This window comes from Mobula birostris, chromosome 25, assembly GCF_030028105.1.
Source record: "Mobula birostris isolate sMobBir1 chromosome 25, sMobBir1.hap1, whole genome shotgun sequence".
Lineage (NCBI taxonomy): Eukaryota > Metazoa > Chordata > Chondrichthyes > Myliobatiformes > Myliobatidae > Mobula > Mobula birostris.
The window spans coordinates 53,435,585-53,456,347 of NC_092394.1; the positions used below are offsets into that span (position 1 = coordinate 53,435,585).

Here is a 20,763-nt window from a genome sequence, read left to right on the forward strand (position 1 = left end):
TGCAAAGACATGGCTGATCATCAGGACGATTTCATGTGTTGTAAGCAATATTGAATTGGGTATATTATCACTTGAGTTGTTTGACGTGAAATCTGTTTTATTTGTTGAGATACAGGGCGGAATAGACCCTTCTGGTCATGCCCCTCCAGCAATCCACAGATTTAATCCTAGTGTAATCATTTGACAATTTACAGTGACCGATTAACCTACCAACCAGTATGTCTTTGGTCTGTGAGAGGAGACCCACATGGTCACGGGGGGAATCATTACAGGTAGTGGCAGGAATTGAACCCAGATTACTGGTACTGTAAAGCATTGTGCTAACCGCTATGCTAGGGATGATGAAGCTGGTGGAGTTTGTCATCGAAACATCGGTTATAATCGATACCTGTACCCGGCTGAAGCCGGAGAAGAATTTATTCATCATATATGCCTAGAAAGCTCTAGATCCTTTCTCATAATGTTCACGAGTTCACTGACTATTCAGAAATTTGATGGTGGAGGAAAAGAAGCTATTTGTAATTCATTAAATGTGTTGAAGTGCTTTTCTACCTAGGTTTGAGTACACCAGTGTCTAGAAAAATCCCAAAGCATGTGCAAACATGCCCTCGTATGCCAAAGGTAGTGCCTTTATCAAAGTAACAAGTGGCCCTGAATTATTAAGACGTAACCATCAGTCATTTGGCAATCATTTTGTGGATGATTGGCATACAGAGAGCTGCAGGATTGTGGACTGAAGAACGTGTTCCTGTACTGTACTATCCTACGTTCTGTATTAAATGACGAGGGATAATAATGCAAGGTGAAAGGGTGTTGAAAGGACAAGATACAAATGATTAGTGTCGACTGCAAGCAGTCTGTAACTTCTGCATGGGTTTGCTCCAGCTGCTCTGGTTTCCTGCCACATTCCAAAGACCTGTGGGTTAGTAGGTGAATTGGTCACACTGGGCTGGAAGGGCCTGTTACCGTGCTGTATCTCTAAATAAATGTAAAAAAAGAATCTTATCTGAAATTCCAAACGAAAGATGCTAGAAATGTAAAATTTGTAACTGCTTTTTGTTTCCAGTGTGCCTAAGGTTGGGAGTTGAATTCATTGTGTTGATAGAAGTGCACTAACTTAAAATGAGAATTTTATTGTTTGATTTTAGTTACAATAGGAAAATACTCTGACTGCTAAGTTAATTCTTTTGAATTCACAGGACAGTTCCTATAGCAGAAAGATTCTTTACGAGTTCAACATCACTGACAGTAAGACATGCTGCTTGGTACCCCAGTGAAACTGAGGAGCCTCATGTTGTTGTATTAACCTCTGATAATTCTGTGAGGTAATGCACGTTATTTGTAAGCTCACTAAACAAGCTAATTGATCTGAAAATGGTATTTCCACACTTTAATGCTTTGTTGCTAGGCTACCAATGCACTCAGTGGCCACTTTATTAGGTACACCTTGTTAATGCAAATATCTAATTAACCAATCATGTTGCAGCAACTTAATGCATGAAAGCATGCAGGCATGGTCACGAGGTTGTTGTTCAAACCAAACATCAGAGGACAAAATGTGATCTAGGTAACTTTGAGCTTGGGATCATTATTAGTGCCAGATGGGGTGGTTTGAGTATCTCTGAGCTCCTGAGATTTTCATGCACAACTGTCTCTAGAGTTTACAGAAAATGGTGCAGAAAAACTAAATGCATCCAGTGAGTAACAATTCTGTGGGTGAAAATGTTAATGAGAGAGGGCAGAGAAGAATAGCCAGTCTGGTTCTGGCAGGAAGGCGACAGTAACACAAATAACTACGTGTTACAACAGTGGTGTGCAGAAGAGTATTTTTTGAATTCACGACTTGCTGAACCTTGAAATGGATGGCTACAGCAACAGAAGACTGCACTGTGTTCCCCTCCTGTAACTAATAAAGTGGCTACTGACTGTGTTTTAATACACGGCCAGCTCACTATCAATTCACAAGGTCAAAACTATTTAAACATAAACCCTTTAATGAACTGTCTTATTTTTTATTAACCATTGAAATTTTCAAGTAATTCTGCTATGTTATGTTTCTCCTTCTATCGGGCTATTTTGAAATGGCAGAATTTGTAAATCCAGTACATATTGGGAGGTGTCTTTAGTGTTTATAATTGCTTTTGGAGGGGTGGTATTGAATTTTTCATTTAATGTGGAATTGACCTAGACTTTAGATCAGGATGGAATGTCTACATTATCAGGTAGAAGGGAAAGGATTTGCCTGCATGGAACTGTCATGATTTATTATTGATGTTAGATCTTAAACTGGAATATTGCTCAACTATAACATTGTTGGAAAGCAAAAACAACATGCAGATCTAAAATTAAAACAATGCTGGAAATACTTGGGTCAGGTAGCTTCTCTGAAGAGAGAAGCAACAACAGTGCTTCAGGCCGATGACCTGTCCTGGTGCAGATACTGAGTCTTTCCCGCATTCTCTTTATATACTAATTACATCATTATACTAGCCAATGTTAAGAGAGCAGCCAGTGAAAGTTGATGTGCTATCTGCAGTCAATGTTTTCTCGTCATAGGTTTTATGACTTGAAGCAACCCCAGACGCCCGTCAAGATGTTCTGTCTTAATCAGAGTGAAGAAGAAAGTATTGTACCAACTACAAGGTAAAAGTCTATGGGAGTTGTATCTGACCTATGACTGAGTTTGAAGGAGAGTTTTCTTTGCAATAGGGATCAGAAACGTTTTATTCATTCGTGATTGCCCCTGAAAACGGCACTAATCCACTTTGTAGACCTCTCTGTATTTGCGACCTGCTCAAGAATAAAATTATAACCTGGTGTGGCCATTTTCCTATTTTGTGCCATTGGTTGCTAAAAAGGTTTGTATGTTAAAAAGAGCTGACCTACTGTAGCCAGTTTTTATATAATTTGTTCTTGATTGACAATGGTTCGTCTATGATACGAATCAGAATTTCCATTGCACCTTATGATCAGTTTTGTTAATATGGCCATAGTTATTGCACTACTTCAGCTTTCTGCAAACGTTTGTACTATTTCTAGAATTTGCCCACCTCAGCTTGTTACTGTTTCTTGTGTTTTGCTTTCCATTTGTTCTACAGTAGGTCATATGCAGCAACATTGGGTGAGATTGCAGTTGCATTCGACTTTGGACCTTTGATGAGTGCTCCCAGGCATCGTTCCAAAGAGGTCTTGGTTCATCCACTCTATATCCTCTATGAAAATGGTGAAACCTTTTTAATATACTGCAATCTTACTCAGAAAAGGTAATCAATATGATTTGCACCACTGTCTATAACACTGGTCTAGATATAAATTGAGAAGGATGCAACTTAGAGAATGTGCGAAAGAGTTAAATACATAGATGTTTCAAACGATTGTTAGATAACTTGTTTTAAGGATTCTAACAAATCCTTATTGCTGTTTGGTTACAGAAATAAAATCTTGTAGTCATTTCTCGGTTGTTTGAGCTATGAAATAAAATTTGTGCTCTCAGAATTTAAGTGGTGGTGGGATGATCATGGCTTTGTTAGGGGCAGGTCGTGCATCACAAGACTGACTGAATTCTTTGAGGAAGTGACAAAACCAATTGATGAAGATAGAACAGTGGGTGTGGTGATAAGGATTTTAGTAGGTTGTTTTAAAGTTTTCCCCATGCAAGGTTCATTCAGAAAGTCAGGAGACATGGGATTCAGAGAAATCTGGCTATGTGGATTCCGAATTTCCTGGCCCATAGGAAGCAGAGGGTGGTTGTGAATGGAGTATATTCTGCCTGGAGCTTGGTGACCCGTGGTGTTCTACAAGGATCCGTTCTGGGACCTCTGCTCCTTTCCTTGTAAATGACTTGGATAAGGAAGTGAAAGGGTTGGTTAGTAAATTTGCAGTTGACACGAATATTGGGGCTGTTGTGGATAGTGTAGAAAGTTGTCAGTGGTTTCAATGATAGGATACAGTGATTGGCTGAGAAGTGGCAGATGGAGTTTAATCTAGAGAAGTGTGAAGTGACACACCTTGGAAGGTCATACTTCAAGGCAGAATAGTTAATGGCAGGATTCTTAACAGTATGGAGGAACAGAGGGATCTGGGGGTCGATAGCTCTCTCAAAGTTGCCAGGCAAGTTGATATTAAGAAGGCATATGGTGTATTGCCTTTCATTAGTCAGAACTGAGTTCGAGCAACGTGAGAAAATGTTGCAGCGCTATAAAACCCTTGTTAGACCATATTTGGAATATTGTGTTCATTTGTGGTTGCCTCATGGTATGAACGATATGGAAGCTTTAGAGAGGGTGCAGAGGAGGTTTACCAGAATACTGCCTGGATTAAAATGTATTTTATGTGGATAGGTTGAGAAAACTAGGGCTTTTCCCCTTGGAATGAAGGAGGATCAGAGGTGTACAAGAGGCATGGATCAAGTGTAGACAGCCAGAGACTCCCAGGCATTTCTAAATGGCTAATAGAAAAGGGTATAATTTTGAGGTGATTGGTGGAAAGTATTTGGGAGAGTTTTTTTTTAAGTGTTACGTGTGTGGAACGCACTGCCACAAGTAGTGCTAGTGGCAGGTATGTCAGGGGCACTTAAGAGACTCTTTCAGATGTTTAAAAAATTTTTTTCCTTCATTTAGAAAGCACAGATCAGGCCCTTTCAGCTCAACAAGCGGCGCTGCCCAGCAAACCACCTATTTAACCCTAGCCTGATGACAGGAAAATTTACATTGACCAATTACCCTACTACCTGGTATAGCTTTGGACTGAGGGGGGAAACGGGAGCACCCAGAAGAACCACATGATCTGTAAATATCTGAAAAAGTGTGATCTAGGCAAATTATATTTATTAGACAACTGTTCAAAAGACATAGAACAATCATCCATGAATAAATCATGAAAACATGTTATTCCCTTTGTTTTCCATGAAAGAAAAGCTTGATCAATTCTAGATGGTTGAAAGAAAAAAATTAGATATAATAGAACTTGATAGGATAAATTTATTCAGTCCAAAAAATTTACAAAATTGAAACCATATTCGTATTCTGTGTTTAATTATTGGATTTATCATTTGTTTACTCAATTTAGTAAGTGCAAAGGGAAGCGCAGCCCCTAAAATAGAAGCCATTGAAAACCCCTGTACAGACTCACGCTCAAGATCCATCCATCGTGGACATTGAGTTTCATCCAACTCTTGTGTCCAAAGCATTAAATATTGAATACTAATTGCCCAATAATAAAATCTATAATTCAGCAAAGCCTTCCTTTTTTTAAATTTCTATAAATATTTCTTACTTAACCTAGGATTTCTATTCTGCTATATATATGAAGAAATTTTAGAATCAATAATATCAAAAAAAGATTTAGTGATAAAAAATTGATACCACCTGAAACAGATACAGAAATTCAGGTAAAATAATCATCTTAATAGTATTAATTGACCAATCAAGGATAAGGACAATGGGGACCAATTAGTAAACAGTTGTTTAACATGCTCAGTTAAGGGTAAAAAAAAGTTAACTTTAAATAAATACTTCTGCTTCTTAGTAATTTTAACACCCAAATAGATAATCAGTAGCCAATCTAAATGGTGATTTGTCTATTAAAGAGACTTGCATATTTAATGGGAAAAGCACACTCTTATTAAGATTCAATTTATAACCAGAAAAACTACTAAACTGAACAGGTAGTGTTATTATTGCAGGAATGGATTTCCCTGGGTTAGAAATATATAGTAACAGGTCATCTGCATATAGTGATACTTTTTGCGTCCCATTCCCACGAATAATGCCAAATATATTAGGTGAATCATGAATAGCGATTGCCAAGGGCTCCAGGGCAATATCAAATAGTAAGGGGCTCAAAGGACAGCCCTGCCTAGTACCTCGGAAAAGCCTAAAGAGAGGGGATCTCTGATTATTAGTGAATACAGAAGCCAAAGGTGTATGATATCTCAACTGGATCCAAGATATAAATTTTGGGCTAAAATTTACTTTCTCAAGTATATTAAGTAAATATTCCCATTCAGGTCTATCAAACGCCTTCTCGGCGTCAAGCAAAATAACGCGTTCTGGAGTCTTAGATGAAGTAGTGCATACAATGTTCATTAACCTAACATTAAAATGTGAATAACGATTTTTAATAAATCCTGTCTGATCCTCAGAGACAATTTGCGGCAATACCTTCTCCAATCTAATTGCTAATATTTTAGAAAGGATTTTAGAATCCTCATTCAACAAAGATATAGGTCTATATGATGCACATTCAGTGGGATCTTTATCTTTTTTAGGAATTAAAGAAATAGATGCTTCATAAAAGGATTGTGGTAATTTACGTACAAATAAAGCATCTTTAAAAATTCTGCATAACCAGGGAGAAAGTAAATCTGAAAAAGATTTTTAAAAATTCAACTGTATACCCATCTGGACCAGGTGCTTCAGCAGAATTCATCGAAAAAAATTGCTTTCTTTATTTCCTCTTCAGTAATGGATGCGTCTAGTGCTAACCATTCATCAACTGGTAATTTCGGAATATTCAATTTCCTTAAAAATTCATGCATTATGGTAGAATCATCAGGAAATTCTGATTGGTTTAAATTGGTATAAAATTCTTGAAAAGATATGTTGCTTTCATCATGGTTAACTGTCAAAATACTATCCCGTTTACGAACCCTATTAATCTGACGTTTCACCAAAGCGGCTTTCAATTGATTAGCCAATAATTTACCCAATTTATCACCATGTATATAAAATTGACTCTTAGTTTTAAGTAATTGATTTTCAATTGGGGATGTTAATAACAAACTATGTTGCATCTGAAGTTCAACTCTCTCTTTATAAAGCTCCAAATTGGGAACAATAGAGTATCTTTTATCAATTTTTTTTTAATCTTATCAACCAATGTACGTATTTCATTATTAATTTGTTTTTTCAATCCAGCAGAGTATGAAATAACTTGCCCATGGATATATACTTTAAAGGTATCCCATAATATCCCACTGGAAAGTTCTTCCGTTCAGTTAGTTGAAAAGAAAAAGGCAATCTGTTCTTTAATGAAATTGACAAAATTTAAATCCTGAAGCAAAATAGAGTTGAACCGCCAATGTTTAGTACTAAAGGTTACATCAGTTAATTAATAATTCAAAGGTGCATGATCGGAAATGGCAATTGCATCATATTCACAGGCAGTGACAAACGAAACTAATTGAGAATCAATAAAGAAGTAATCGATTCTAGAGTAATTATGATATACATGAGAAAAGAAAGTGAACTCTTTTTCATTAGGATGTGAAAACCTCCAAACTTCTAAAATTCCAGAGTCAACTAAAAAGGAATTAATAAAAATAGCAGATTTGTTTGGAAGTACCTGATTGGGCACAGACCTATCCATCATAGGATTCAGACAACAATTAAAATCTCTGCCCATTATTAACATATATTCATTTAAATTGGGAAGAGATACAAATAAATACTTAAAGAATTCAGGATAGTCAGTATTTGGTGCATAAATATTAACCAAAACTACTTTTTGTTTATAAAGTAAACCAGTGATTAATAGAAATCTACCACATGGGTCTGAAATTGTATCACAGTGAACAAATGAAATCGAGGAGTCTATAAAAATAGAAACACCTTTCACCTTAGTCGATGAGTTAGTGGAACTGTTGTTTTTTCCAAAACCTAAAAAAACGCTGATTATCCTCATTCCTCACATGAGTCTCCTGTGCAAAGATAATCTGGGGATTCAGTCTATGAAAAGCTTTAAAAATCTTCTTCCATTTAATTGGATGATTCAAAACATTCGTATTCCATGAAACAAAACTAATAATGTTATGCAACACACATCAAAGTTCCTTGAATTTCCAGCATCTGCAGAATTCCTCATGTTTACGTTTTTAATAATGTTATCCATTTTTCATAAATCATATAGTATGTAAAGGGTTAACCATATTGCATAGGAAACTCACGAATCAGGAAGAGGGAAAAAAGTTTAAAGAGGAACTGGAAGTTACGTCAATACAGACATTTTTGTAGTTTCAACTCAGCCCAAAAGAAAAATACTAAACTAAAAATAGCCCCACCCCCACCGACAAAGACCTGAAAACTGGCCAATAGACAGCCAGAAAACTGTCTAAGAACCTCCCTACCCCCATCTCTCTTGAGGGCAAGTCTCCAAATTTTAAAAATAAAAAACAAACCACCCATAGTCAAAACATTACGAAAGGAATGTCAAACACATGTTAGAAAAAGCACAGCCATTTGCAGACCACTTTAAAGACAAGGACTTAAAAAAATGAAACAGAATACAATCTTAATAATATTTCAAGAAAAAAGAAATAATCACCAAATCAGAGTAATAATTTTCAAAAGCAAACAATTAAAAATAAAAAAGTAAAACAATAAATGAAAAAGAAAGGAACTTTAACATAGAAACATAATAAACATCCGTACGTCAAAACAAAGTATGAATAGAATCAACCCAAGGGCAAAGTTCTACAAAGTTAAAATGTCCAAATCTATAAGCTAATAAACCAGATGCATACAAACATAAAGGAACGGTAAATTTGTTAGACATCTGAACTCAAACATTGATCTTCAAGAAATTAGACATCTGAGCTCAAACTTAGATCTTCGAGAAATTGTTGTTCTTTATCCACGGATTTAAACCATTTAAACAATTTATCAGGCAGAACAACCCTTAGGCGAGCAGGATATAGCAAAACCGGTTGGAGATTCCTCTGATATAATTCCGACATCACTGTTTTAAGACGCAATCTTTCTTGCATAACCTCAGGACAATAATCTTCAGCTAGACGAAACTTAAGATTTTGATGCTTGATAATTCCTTTCCGACGAGCAATTCAAATTAAGTGCTCCTTAGTATTCACATAGTGAAATTGAAGAATTACAGGGCACGGTTTTAGCTCTTTCGATGGTTTTGATCTCAGCGCCCGATGTGCATGGTCAAGTACAGGAAGAGAAGAAAAACCTCAAAGCCAAAGACCTCCATTAAGAATTGAAAAAAAAATTTAGTAAGATCTCCGCTCTCAACGTCTTCACTGAGTCCTAGTATTCGCAAATTCTGTCTGCGACTACAACTCCCCAAATCAATAATCTTTCCTTTATACTGCTCCAATGTATAAGTGATCGAAGTTAATTTCTTCTCCAAAGAATTCAATCTGCGATCTCTCAGTTCCCCAGCTTCAGTAAGCTCTGAAACTCACCGCTGCTGTTTTACATTCTTCTTTTCAAGTGCTGCCAATCTACCTTTTGTTCTCCTTTAACAATACTTCCAAAGTAGCAAATCTTTTATCAAGTTTTTTCCCAAAAGATTTGAGATAGCCTCCAAAGTAAGTTGAGACTTTTTAGGCTGTTTAAAGACACCTTCTTTCTTTCCATTTCCATTACTGGTTTCCTTGCCTTCGACTCATACCTTTCTTCCTCTGTTAGCCATTTCCGTGGATTAAAATTCAGAATTCAAGCATATGTAAGTGTTATAAGCACTTTGATCAAGATAGTAAAGTGGCGGTAAGTAAATTGAAAAATGAACGGAGCAAAGCCAAAATGCAACCTACTCCATTTAACACCCCCAAGAGAGTGATGCTCTTGGTTTTTTATATGCTTGTTAGTTCTCAACATTAAAAAATCTGGGACAATAAGGGCAGTGTGGGGTGTTGGAAAGATCTCTGGATGGTAACCACTGATATACTTAGATACACTTACGTGATGCCACGAGTGGATGTATTTTACTGAGTAGAAAGCACGAATTCCTCCTGGAGTTCCACTGACATTCTCGTGGTGAAGAATTTGAAGGTCAAACCCTTAATTTTCTCTCCAGATGAAGAATCAAAGGACAGCAGGATAGGTTCTTGATAACTTAGTATATTATCTGTTTGAAGTGGCAGAACGGTTAGGTTGGGATTTGACCTTGGTCAATGGGATGGGTATGACCAAAGGCCAATGATGCTCACATTACAATTGAGCAGAGTTTGAATGTCTTATTTTCTTGATTATAGGGTTGGGAAAGTATGCCCCTAATGTATCTGCCTCTACCACCACCCATGGCATTGTGTTCACGCACCTACTACTCTGTATAGTTAAAAAGAAAGAAAGTAAGCTTTATGTGATTTTGATTACATAAACTTGCAGAGAAATATACGATCCTGTGTGTCTAAGGACTTAAGGAAGTAAATGAAATACATTTTGAGTTAGCACTACCTACCAAAAGGCGAATAGAGATGACGTATGAGCAGCTGCACAGCTTCATTATGAACCCTCTAAAGAATACTTGGCTCTGGGTGTTTGTGCTCTGATGTTCTTAGATACTTTTAGAAATCTAAATATATAAATACTTTTAGCAAAGTTCCATCCCAAACATCGCCTTCCATTCAGGTCAATGAGGGAGATCTCCCATTCTACGTCTAGGCAAGGATTCCCAACCTGGGGTCCATGGACCTCTTGTTTAATGGCATTTGTCCATGGCATAAAAAGGATGGGAACCCCTGATCTAAGCTAAATGGTGCAGGGCTCTCATCAGTGTTCTCTCAATGACTGTTGTGTTGGAGCCAAGTATATTACTACACAATGAAATTGGCACTCTTAATCTTCACAATTAGCTATTATCAGCAGGAGAAGTTAATCATATCTGTAAATCTGTTTTGTCATGTTATTTCGAATCTTCTAGCAGTGGTCTTATTGGAAAATTGCTGGGTCCGCTGCCCATGCACCCAGCTGCTGAGGATAATTATGGATATGATGCTTGTGCAATACTCTGCCTACCCAGTGTCCCCAACATTCTGGTCATTGCTACTCAGTCTGGCATGCTGTATCACTGTGTTGTGCTTGAGGGGGATGAAGAGGAGGATCAGATGGTAAGATTGGTGATGTTTTTCTTTCATTTTTTTCACCTTGCCCCATCCACCCGCAGTGTCTTCACTCTCCAATTAGCCTATTAAAGTGAAGTTTTAAATTGGTAATAGTTATTGCTACAAGTAGAATATTATTGAAGTTAACCTTCCTCATGGCAGAGCTAGGCTTTGAATGTAAGATGCACTCTGTGGCCACTTTATTAGGTACACCTGTACTCCTGCTCTTTAATGCAGAGATCTTATCAGCCAATTGTGTGGTGGCAACTCAGTGCATAAAAGCCTGCAGACCCGGTCAGAGGTTCAGTTGTTGTTCAGATCAAACATCAGAATGGGGAAGAAATATGATCTAAGTGACTTTGACAATGGAATGATTGTTGGTGCCAGACGGGATGGATTGTATTTCAGAAACTGAAATACCTGATGATCTAGAATTTTCACACATAGCAGTCTCTAGGGTTTACAGAGAATGGTGCAAAGAAGCAAGAAAATCCAGTGAGCAGCAGCTCTGTGGGCAGAGTGAGTGATGTCAGAGGAGAATGGCCAGACTGGTTCAAGATGACAGTGAGTCGACAGTAACACAAACAGTGGTGTGTAGAAGAGCACCTCTGAACGCACAGCACATCAAACCTTGAATTGGATGGTCTCCGGCAACGGAAGACCACAAACATACTCAGTAGCCACTTTGTTCAATACAGGATGCAAAACAACCAAAGCAAGCTACAACTTGATGGGATAACCAACAGAAGGAATAATTACAAAGATTAACATGCAGAATATATATTTAATTGACAAATGTTCGTAGCATTGTGAAGTGATGGATTTTGGTAAATAAATCTTTAATATTGTTCTTTTGCAATGGTGCATTGGCATCTAGAGTACAGAGCGGTGGTCACTTTTATTAGTGATTTGAGTTGACAATGGTCATTAGTCTTCAAAAGGGCTGAGGTTTATTTCTGGAGGCATCGTTTGATAATGTAGACCTGTTATACTTAATGTATCTGGGCCAAATATGTGGATGGCTTTTCTCTCCATATTATTAAAAATGATATTGGTATACTGAAGTAGTACAAAAAATTCTTGGTAGGAGAATGGCCAAGTTGCAGACACAAGGAAGGGTTGAAGTTGTTCTCTCATTTGGGGGAAAAAAAAACTGATGTTTGACCTGAATGTGTCTCACCGGGTCTGTTCTAATGTTGAGTGATCAGAAGTGGATGTCATAAATAACTACCTTGTATTTACACAAATGTAGGAAATTCAGAAGAAAAGTCCTAGTGAGTAGTTAGAATGTTCTGCAAGTTCTTCTGCTACAAATGCCTGATACATTTGCTTTTTGAAATGCCTGTGGAGGTGATAGAAACAGAAGTCAGCCAGGTGCTAGGAAGTCAAATAGCTGCATTTAACTGTTAACAAAGGCACATGAGGCTAGGAATTGAATGGTATAGAAACATAGAAACATAGAAAATAGGTGCAGGAGTAGGCCATTCGGCCCTTCGAGCCTGCACCGCCATTCATTATGATCATGGCTGATCATCCAACTCAGAACCCCGCCCCAGCCTTCCCTCCATACCCCCTGATCCCCGTAGCCACAAGGGCCATATCTAACTCCCTCTTAAATATAGCCAATGAACTGGCCTCAACTGTTTCCTGTGGCAGAGAATTCCACAGATTCACCACTCTCTGTGTGAAGAAGTTTTTCCCAATCTCAGTCCTAAAAGGCTTCCCCTCTATCCTCAAACTGTGGCCCCTCGTTCTGGACTTCCCCAACATCGGGAATAATCTTCCTGCATCTAGCCTGTCCAATCCCTTTAGGATCTTATATGTTTCAATCAGATCCCCCCTCAATCTTCTAAATTCCAACGAGTACAAGCCCAGTTCATCCAGTCTTTCTTCATATGAAAGTCCTGCCATCCCAGGAATCAATCTGACGAACCTTCTTTGTACTCCCTCTATGGCAAGGATGTCTTTCCTCAGATTAGGGGACCAAAACTGCACACAATACTCCAGGTGTGGTCTCACCAAGGCCTTGTACAACTGCAGTAGTACCTTCCTGCTCCTGTACTCGAATCCTCTCACTATAAATGCCAGCATACCATTCACCTTTTTCACCACCTGCTGTACCTGCATGCCCACTTTCAATGACTGGTGTATAATGACACCCAGGTCTCGTTGCACCTCCCCTTTTCCTAATCTGCCACCATTCAGATAATAATCTGTTTTCCTATTTTTGCCACCAAAGTGGATAACTTCACATTTATCCACATTAAATTGCATCTGCCATGAACTTGCCCACTCACCCAACCTATCCAAGTCACCCTGCATCCTCTTAGCATCCTCCTCACAGCTAATACTGCCACCCAGCTTCGTGTCATCCACAAACTTGGAGATGCTGCATTTAATTCCCTCATCCAAGTCATTAATATATATTATAAACTGGGGTCCCAGCACTGAGCCTTGCGGTACCCCACAAGTCACCGCCTGCCATTCTGAAAAGGTCCCGTTTATTCCCACTCTTTGCTTCCTGTCTGCTAACCAACTCTCCACCCACACCAATACCTTACCCCCAATACCATGTGCTTTAAGTTTGCACACTAATCTCCTGTGTGGGACCTTGTCAAAAGCCTTCTGAAAATCCAAATATGCCACATCCACTGGTTCTCCCCTATCCACTCTACTAGTTACACCCTCAAAAAATTCTATGAGATTCGTCAGACATGATTTTCCTTTCACAAATCCATGTTGACTTTGTCCGATGATTTCACTGCTTTCCAAATGTGCTGTTATCACATCCTTGATAACTGACTCCAGCAGTTTCCCCACCACCGACGTTAGGCTAACCGGTCTATAATTCCCCGGTTTCTCTCTCCCTCCTTTTTTAAAAAGTGGAGTTATATTAGCCACCCTCCAATCCTCAGGAACTAGTCCAGAATCTAACGAGTTTTGAAAAATTATCACTAATGCATCCACTATTTCTTGGGCTACTTCCTTAAGCACTCTAGGATGCAGACCATCTGGCCCTGGGGATTTATCTGCCTTCAATCCCTTCAATTTACCTAACACCACTTCCCTACTAACATGTATTTCGCTCAGTTCCTCCATCTCACTGGACCCTCTGTCCCCTACTATTTCTGGAAGATTATTTATGTCCTCCTTAGTGAAGACAGAACCAAAGTAATTATTCAATTGGTCTGCCATGTCCTTGATCCCCATAATCAATTCACCTGTTTCTGTCTGTAGGGGACCTACATTTGTCTTTACCAGTCTTTTCCTTTTTACATATCTATAAAAGCTTTTACAGTCAGTTTTTATGTTCCCTGCCAGTTTTCTCTCATAATCTTTTTTCCCCTTCCTAATTAAGCCCTTTGTCCTCCTCTGATGAACTCTGAATTTCTCCCAGTCCTCAGGTGAGCCACTTTCTCTGGCTAATTTGTATGCTTCTTCTTTGGAATTGATACTATCCCTAATTTCTCTTGTCAGCCACGGGTACACTACCTTCCTTGATTTATTCTTTTGCCAAACTGGGATGAACAATTGGGTAATATAGTAATTGGGTAAGAGGAGGAGGCCTGGGTAGAGGCCTCAGCATCGCTCATTCAGGCTGACAGGACAATTGTATCAACTTTGGCTTCAATTTCTGAATTTTTTTTTTATTGTATGCTGATTCAAGAAGTGCTTTCATTAAAAATTGTAAAATTTTGATTCTATAGGTTGAATTATATAGTTTTGAATAATGTTAGGAAATTGTCGGGTTGCTTTTTCCATGTTGTCTCTAGACTAATGAATCGTGGGACCTGAGGTGTGAGCCTGTCCCTTCCCTATACGTATTTGAATGTCTGGAATTGGAATTGACCCTGAAGCTGGCAACAGGGGATGATGATGAGCAGCTGCAATCAGATTTCTCCTGTCCAATCACATTACACAAAGGTGAACTATATTTCTCTGTAATGGCATATGTATTTTGTATGAATGATAATTTGGAAGCTTGGCACTAAATGTAGCTGAAATAATGCTGCACACAATTAAACTGAAATCTTGTTATGGCAACTAAATGTCTGTTCTACCCTATGTACATAAGGATGATACTGATTAGCTTTTCCTTGCCATAGAGTTCGATTTGTGCCATTTAAATGTAGTCTGAATGGCTGCTATCATTGGTATAATATTCCCGTTGCAGATTCATTATGTCCTACGCGTTATCATTGCACACACATTGCTGGTGTACACAGCATTGGGCTAACGTGGGTCAATAAACTGGAGCAATTTCTCCTTGCAGGTAAGTCTGTCATTTCAACGTTTAACAATCAAAAGGTTGTCTTGCAATCACTATTGATTTTAAAGATAAAATAGTGTGATCAATCTGTTTGTTTTAATCTTTGTGATATGTAATGTTGCATGAGAAGGAATGGATTCCTTTTGGTTCATTTATGTTGTGAAAGTAGGATTTTTAAATTTTGCTAACTCGCGTTTCTTATTTGCTCATGGAGAGGAACGGGAAAGTTAGGAACGAGCTTTCAAGTCAAGGAGAGAGCAAACTACGGAGAAGAAGAAAAAATGGGATTAAAATTGTTGATGGGGTGGATAAGCACCAGCACAGACAAGATGGGCTAGATGGTCTTTATTCTGTGTAAAAGAGTAGATGGTATCTACGATGCTACAACTTGTAGATGGAGAATTGCTGATAATTAGCTTCCTTACTGCTCTAATACTTAATATCCTTGAAAGATCTGCCTGGTCTGTGTTTCTTTTACATTGTCTTCCTGTTGCTTAGCAATCTCAAAGTTTCAGCACCTGACTCCAATTCCCAAATACACAGGGCCCACTTGAATTTATAATACAAGCTGTACTATGTAACATTTTTTAAAAAATAAATAAATTATGTTGGGGTATTAATTGGAACAACGTCAGGTAGTCCAGAAAATCTGTTGGTCTGCACCATCAGTAGTACAACTTAATGGGGTTTCACTATAGCTATTTGTATATTTTAAGGAGTGCGCATGTGTGATTGCTATTTTGATAATGATAATTCATGATTTTCCTTTATTCTATTAGAAGAACAAGATAAAACTTGCCTCCAGGAATTGGCAACAGAGCAGAAATGCATAGTGGAACATATTCTGTGCACCAAGCCACTGCCATGCAGGTATTGCCTGTTTGTTCTTCAACACTGAACGCTTTGAGAAAACCAGTTTTGCTTGTTATCCTCTGGTTTACTAGCCTGGCCAGTAGACGGTGGATAGGACCTAATCTTCTAAATTTGAAGTAGTACTGTGGAAGATTAAAGTTGAGGCAAATTTATAATTTAAGGTGAACTAGCCCAGTAAGCAAACGGCGAGTGGGGAAGATCTGATTAGCTAAACTGCATATATTTAATGCAAGGGGGCTCATAGGTAGACACAGTATAACACATTTTTACAAGAATCACCCTTGTAATAACGATCAAGGAGGCACAGAGAGAATCTGTAATTATCGACAAGTATCTTTATTGTCTAAACTAACAAGTACGTGAAGTCATACACTAAATACCTGTTTGTACACTCACTAAGTTTCCCTGACTCTACTGAATAGTCAAAGAATAGGAAAGGTAACTCGTGCTGATTCACTCTCCATGTGTTCCACGCAGGGTCACTCACTTTTGTATCTGCGATGGTTATTCTTCGAAGTTACTGCTCCTAGCACACATGAAGCATCCACTTTTATATCCATTCCTTATCAATTCAAATATTGTATTCCAGTATCATTGACTATAAGTCACCTGATTGACTTTTAATACTTTTATTGGTTCTGCTTCAAGCCGGCATCCATTTATTGCCCTCTTTTCAGCAAGTGACAATCGTTAATTTATGTTCTTAATCAGCAACGAGCTTACATTACACATGACAAATACAGACCCCAACATTCACAAACCTGCATGGTATATTCAACCAAACAACACCTCATAAATAACTTCTTATTTGGAACGGATCTCTAGTCCAGCAGATTACCTGGAGCATCATTATGTCAACTTTAAAACATTAGGCCAAGCAACTCCATCATCTTCCTCATGGCAAGAACAAAGGCAATTGGCCTGTCTGCTTCCATCGTCCTTGATTCATTTGAATTTCTGATTTGTAGACTGTAGTTTCCTGGCCAACAGCATGATGTCAAGTATGCATTACTATGAAACTGGGATATTGTCGCCATTACTGAATCATAGTTGAGGTGGGCAGAACTGGCAGCTCAGTGTTTCAGGGTACAATTGCTACAGGAGTGGTAGAGAGGAGGAAGAAGCGGGATTACCTAAAGAAGATAGTATTAAGTTTTTTTTTACTTAGAAAGAAATTAACAAAAGCTTTACTTTTACCACCTTGTTCTTTCTTTTACAAATTCATATAGTCAGCCTGCACCAATCAAAGGATTCTGGATCATTTCAGATCTCTCTCTAGGAGCTGCAATGATTTGCATTATGGATACATATGAATGCATCATAAGACAATTACTGTAAGTATTAGATATAATTTTCAAGCTTTTTCCTGTAATATGGTTAATGAATGGCCACCTTTGTGAGTTACTTGGACAAAGGTCTGAAAGTTGCCTGTCTCAGGTGTAATGAGGCAAGGAAGATGAGCATGAGCAATGGTTTTTGAACTGCATGATTAAAGTCAAGATTATGTGGGCTAGGAAGAAACGAGAAATCTGCAGGTGCCGGAACTTGGCCACAAAGCCTTCAATTCTGTCATTCAAATCATTGACGTATAATGTGAAAAGATGCGGTTCCAATAGTGAACCCGAGAGAACATCACTAACACTGGTAGCCAACCAGAAAAGGCCCCACTCTTTGCCTCCTGCCAGTCAGCCAATCTTCTATCCATCCTGGTATCTTTCCTGTAACACACTGTCTCTTATCTTGTTAAGCAGTTTCACGTGCAGCACCTTGTCAAAAGCCTTCTCAAAAATCCAAGTAAGCAGCATCCACTGACTCTCCTTTGTCTATCCTGCCTGCTATTTCCCCAAAGAATTCAGATTTATCAGGTAAGATCTCCCCTGAAAGTAACCATGCTGACTTTGGTGTACTTTATCATGTGTCTCCAAGTACTCTAAAACCTCACCTTTAATAATGGACCCCTGTGTTTACCGACCACTGAAGCTAATTGGCCTATGATTTACTTTCTTCTGCTTTCCTCCCTTCTTAAAGAATGGAGTTGGATTTGCAATTTTCTAGTCCTCTGGAACCATTCCAGAATCTAGTGATTCTTGAAAGATCATTACTAATGTCTCACAATCTCTTTCAGAACCTTGGGGTATATTCCACCAAGCCCAGGTGACTTATCCACCTTCAGGACTTCCAGCTTTCCAAGCACCTTCTCCTTAGTAATAGCAACTACAGTCACTTTTTAACCTGACACACTCAAACTCTGGCATACTGTGTCTTTACAGTGAAGACTGACACAAAATACTTATTTATTTGTCTGTTATTTCTTTGTCCCCATTACTACCTCTCCAGCATCTTTTTCCTTCAGTCTAATATCCTTTCTTGCCTCTTTTACTCCTTGTATATCTGGGGGAAAAAAATGTTTACATTGTCTTATTGGCTTTTATATTACCTTCATATTTCTCCTGGTGACTTTTTAGCTACCTTCTATCAGTTTTTAAAAGCTTCCCAATCTTCTAACTTTCCACTACTTTTTTGCTATGTTATATGCCCACTGTTTTGTTTTTATTCTGTTTTTAACTTCCCTTGTCATTCATGGTTGCCCAAGTTCCTGCCTAATCGTGCCTTATATCCCTCCCAGTCAATTAAACACTTTCTCATACTGACTGCTCTTATTCCTGTCCAAGATCATGGAGTTGTGATCACTGTCTCTGAAATGCTTACCCACTGAGAAATGGGTCACCTGACAAGGCTCATTGCCTAGTACCAGATCCAATATGGCTTCTCCTGTCTACATACCAAACTTTCTCAACTGTCTGAGGTGAAAGAGGTGCTGTTCTGCCTTTTTCACCACACAGCTGGTGTGTACAGACCGTGTGAGGTCCTTGGTGATGTGGATGCCAAGGAACTTAAAGCTGTTTACCCTCTCAACCCCAGATCCATTGATGTCAATAGGGGTTAGCCCATCTCCATTCTTCCTGTAATCCACAACCAGCTCCTTTGTTTTTGCGCCGTTGAGGGAGAGGTTGTTTTCTTGACACCACTGTGTCAGAGAGAGAACTTCTTCCCTGTAGGCCACCTTGTTATTGTTTGAGATGAGGCTAATCAATGTAGTGTCGTCGGCAAATTTAATTAGGAGATTCGAGCTGTGGGTGGCAATACAGTCATGGCTATACAGGGAGTAAAGGAGGGGACTCAGTACGCAGCCCTGAGGGGCTCCTGTATTGAGAGTCAGAGGGTTGGAGGTGAGGGAGCCCACTCTTACAACCTGCTGGTGATCTGACAGGAAGTCCAGGATCCAGCTGCTCAAGGCAGGGTTAAGACTGAGGTTTCTGAGCTTCTTGTCGAGCCTGGATGGAACTATGATGTTGAATGCTGAACTGTAGTCCAAGAACAGTATTCTCAAATAAGCATCCTTCTTCTCCAGATGTGTAAGGACGGTATGTAGAGCAGTGGCTACTGCATCATCTGTCACTCGGTTGTGTCGGTAGGCAGATTTAAAAGGTGGAGGGAAGGAAGGGAGAGAGAACCACTATGTGAAACCGGGAGAGGAAGGGATGAAGTAAAGAACTGGGGAGTTGATTGGTGAGAGAGGAAAAAGGGGATAGGAAATGGAAAAGGGGAGGTCGGGGGGCATTACTAGAAGTTTGAGAAATCGATGTTCATGCCATCAGGGTTGGGGGCTACCCAAACGGAATATAAGGTGTTTTATAAGGAATACAAGCTGAACACATTAACCCCAACAGACTCACTGGAAGGACTGTTTATGGCCCTGGGTAGTAGTGAGGGAGGAGGTGTAGGGTCTTGTCCTCACCTACCACCCCACCAGCCTCTGCACACCTACCACCCCACCAGCCTCTGCATCCAGCATGTAATTCTCCGAAACTTCTGCCACCTCCAATGAGATCCCACCAAGCATATCTTTCTCTTCCCGCACCCCCCCCCCACCGCTTAATGTAGGGATCGCTCCCTACGCAACTCCCTTGTCCACTGAAATCTCTCTTGGCACTTATCCTTACAAGTGGAACAAGTGCTACACCTCCTCCCTCACTACCATTCATGTCACCACAATAAATACAAACAGGAAGTATTAAGGCCTTGCCATTTCCCATGTCTTCACATACAATTAGCACACTAATCCTTAAAGGAATCTCTCTCCATATCTCCTCTTTCACTCTTAGACTTATAAAGGCAATATTTTTCTGAACTTGCCTGCCAGATGTGTACTTCTAAATTTGTAATGCTAATGGGGTTCATTTGATCCCAGCTGCCTGTACCTGAACATGCCCCCTTTTTTTTTCTGACCAGGCTCTGAATATCCCTAGTCAACCAAGATTCCCTAATCCTGGTAGTCTTGCCTTCATTCTAACAGGAGCATACTGGTCCTGAATTTTTTACTGTCTCACTTTTTAAAGGGTCACAGTTGTCAGAAGCCTTTTTATCTGCAAACAGTCTCACCCAATCAAGAATTTGGGTCCAATGTCATTAAGATTAGCTTCCACCACTACTCCCACAATCCTATCCATCCCAGTTTGGGATTTTAAATTTATCTTATTCCATGTCTATATCTTAAAACTGAAAGATTTATAGTGACTCTTTCCTAATGTGCTCCCCCCCACTGACACATCAACCACTAAGCTGATACAGGTGTCCCCCACTTTACACCACTTCGCTTTTACCAAAGACCTACATTAGTACCTGTTTGCACTAACCGAAAGAGAATTTTCGCTTTTACGAGAAAGGACACCCACTTTAAACTTGTGTTTACCCCGAGAAAGACTACCATGACCGT

At 39.1% G+C, this 20,763-nt stretch overlaps 1 protein-coding gene across 2 annotated transcripts in view; it reads left to right on the plus strand.

Annotated features, from left to right (window-relative positions):
- The window catches only part of nup88 (nucleoporin 88), a 38,559-nt gene that overhangs the window by 4,841 nt on the left and 12,955 nt on the right, over positions 1 to 20,763 (plus strand). The window contains exons 3-10 of one of the 2 annotated variants that reach the window (XM_072242975.1): positions 1,200 to 1,325; positions 2,557 to 2,643; positions 3,099 to 3,263; positions 10,663 to 10,849; positions 14,617 to 14,767; positions 15,018 to 15,116; positions 15,893 to 15,983; positions 17,216 to 17,320. In XM_072242975.1, coding sequence (XP_072099076.1) covers positions 1,200 to 1,325; positions 2,557 to 2,643; positions 3,099 to 3,263; positions 10,663 to 10,849; positions 14,617 to 14,767; positions 15,018 to 15,116; positions 15,893 to 15,983; positions 17,216 to 17,320 — 1,011 coding nt within the window. The remainder of the gene's footprint in view (positions 1 to 1,199; positions 1,326 to 2,556; positions 2,644 to 3,098; positions 3,264 to 10,662; positions 10,850 to 14,616; positions 14,768 to 15,017; positions 15,117 to 15,892; positions 15,984 to 17,215; positions 17,321 to 20,763) is intronic. The other variant, XM_072242976.1, reaches the window with a different exon arrangement.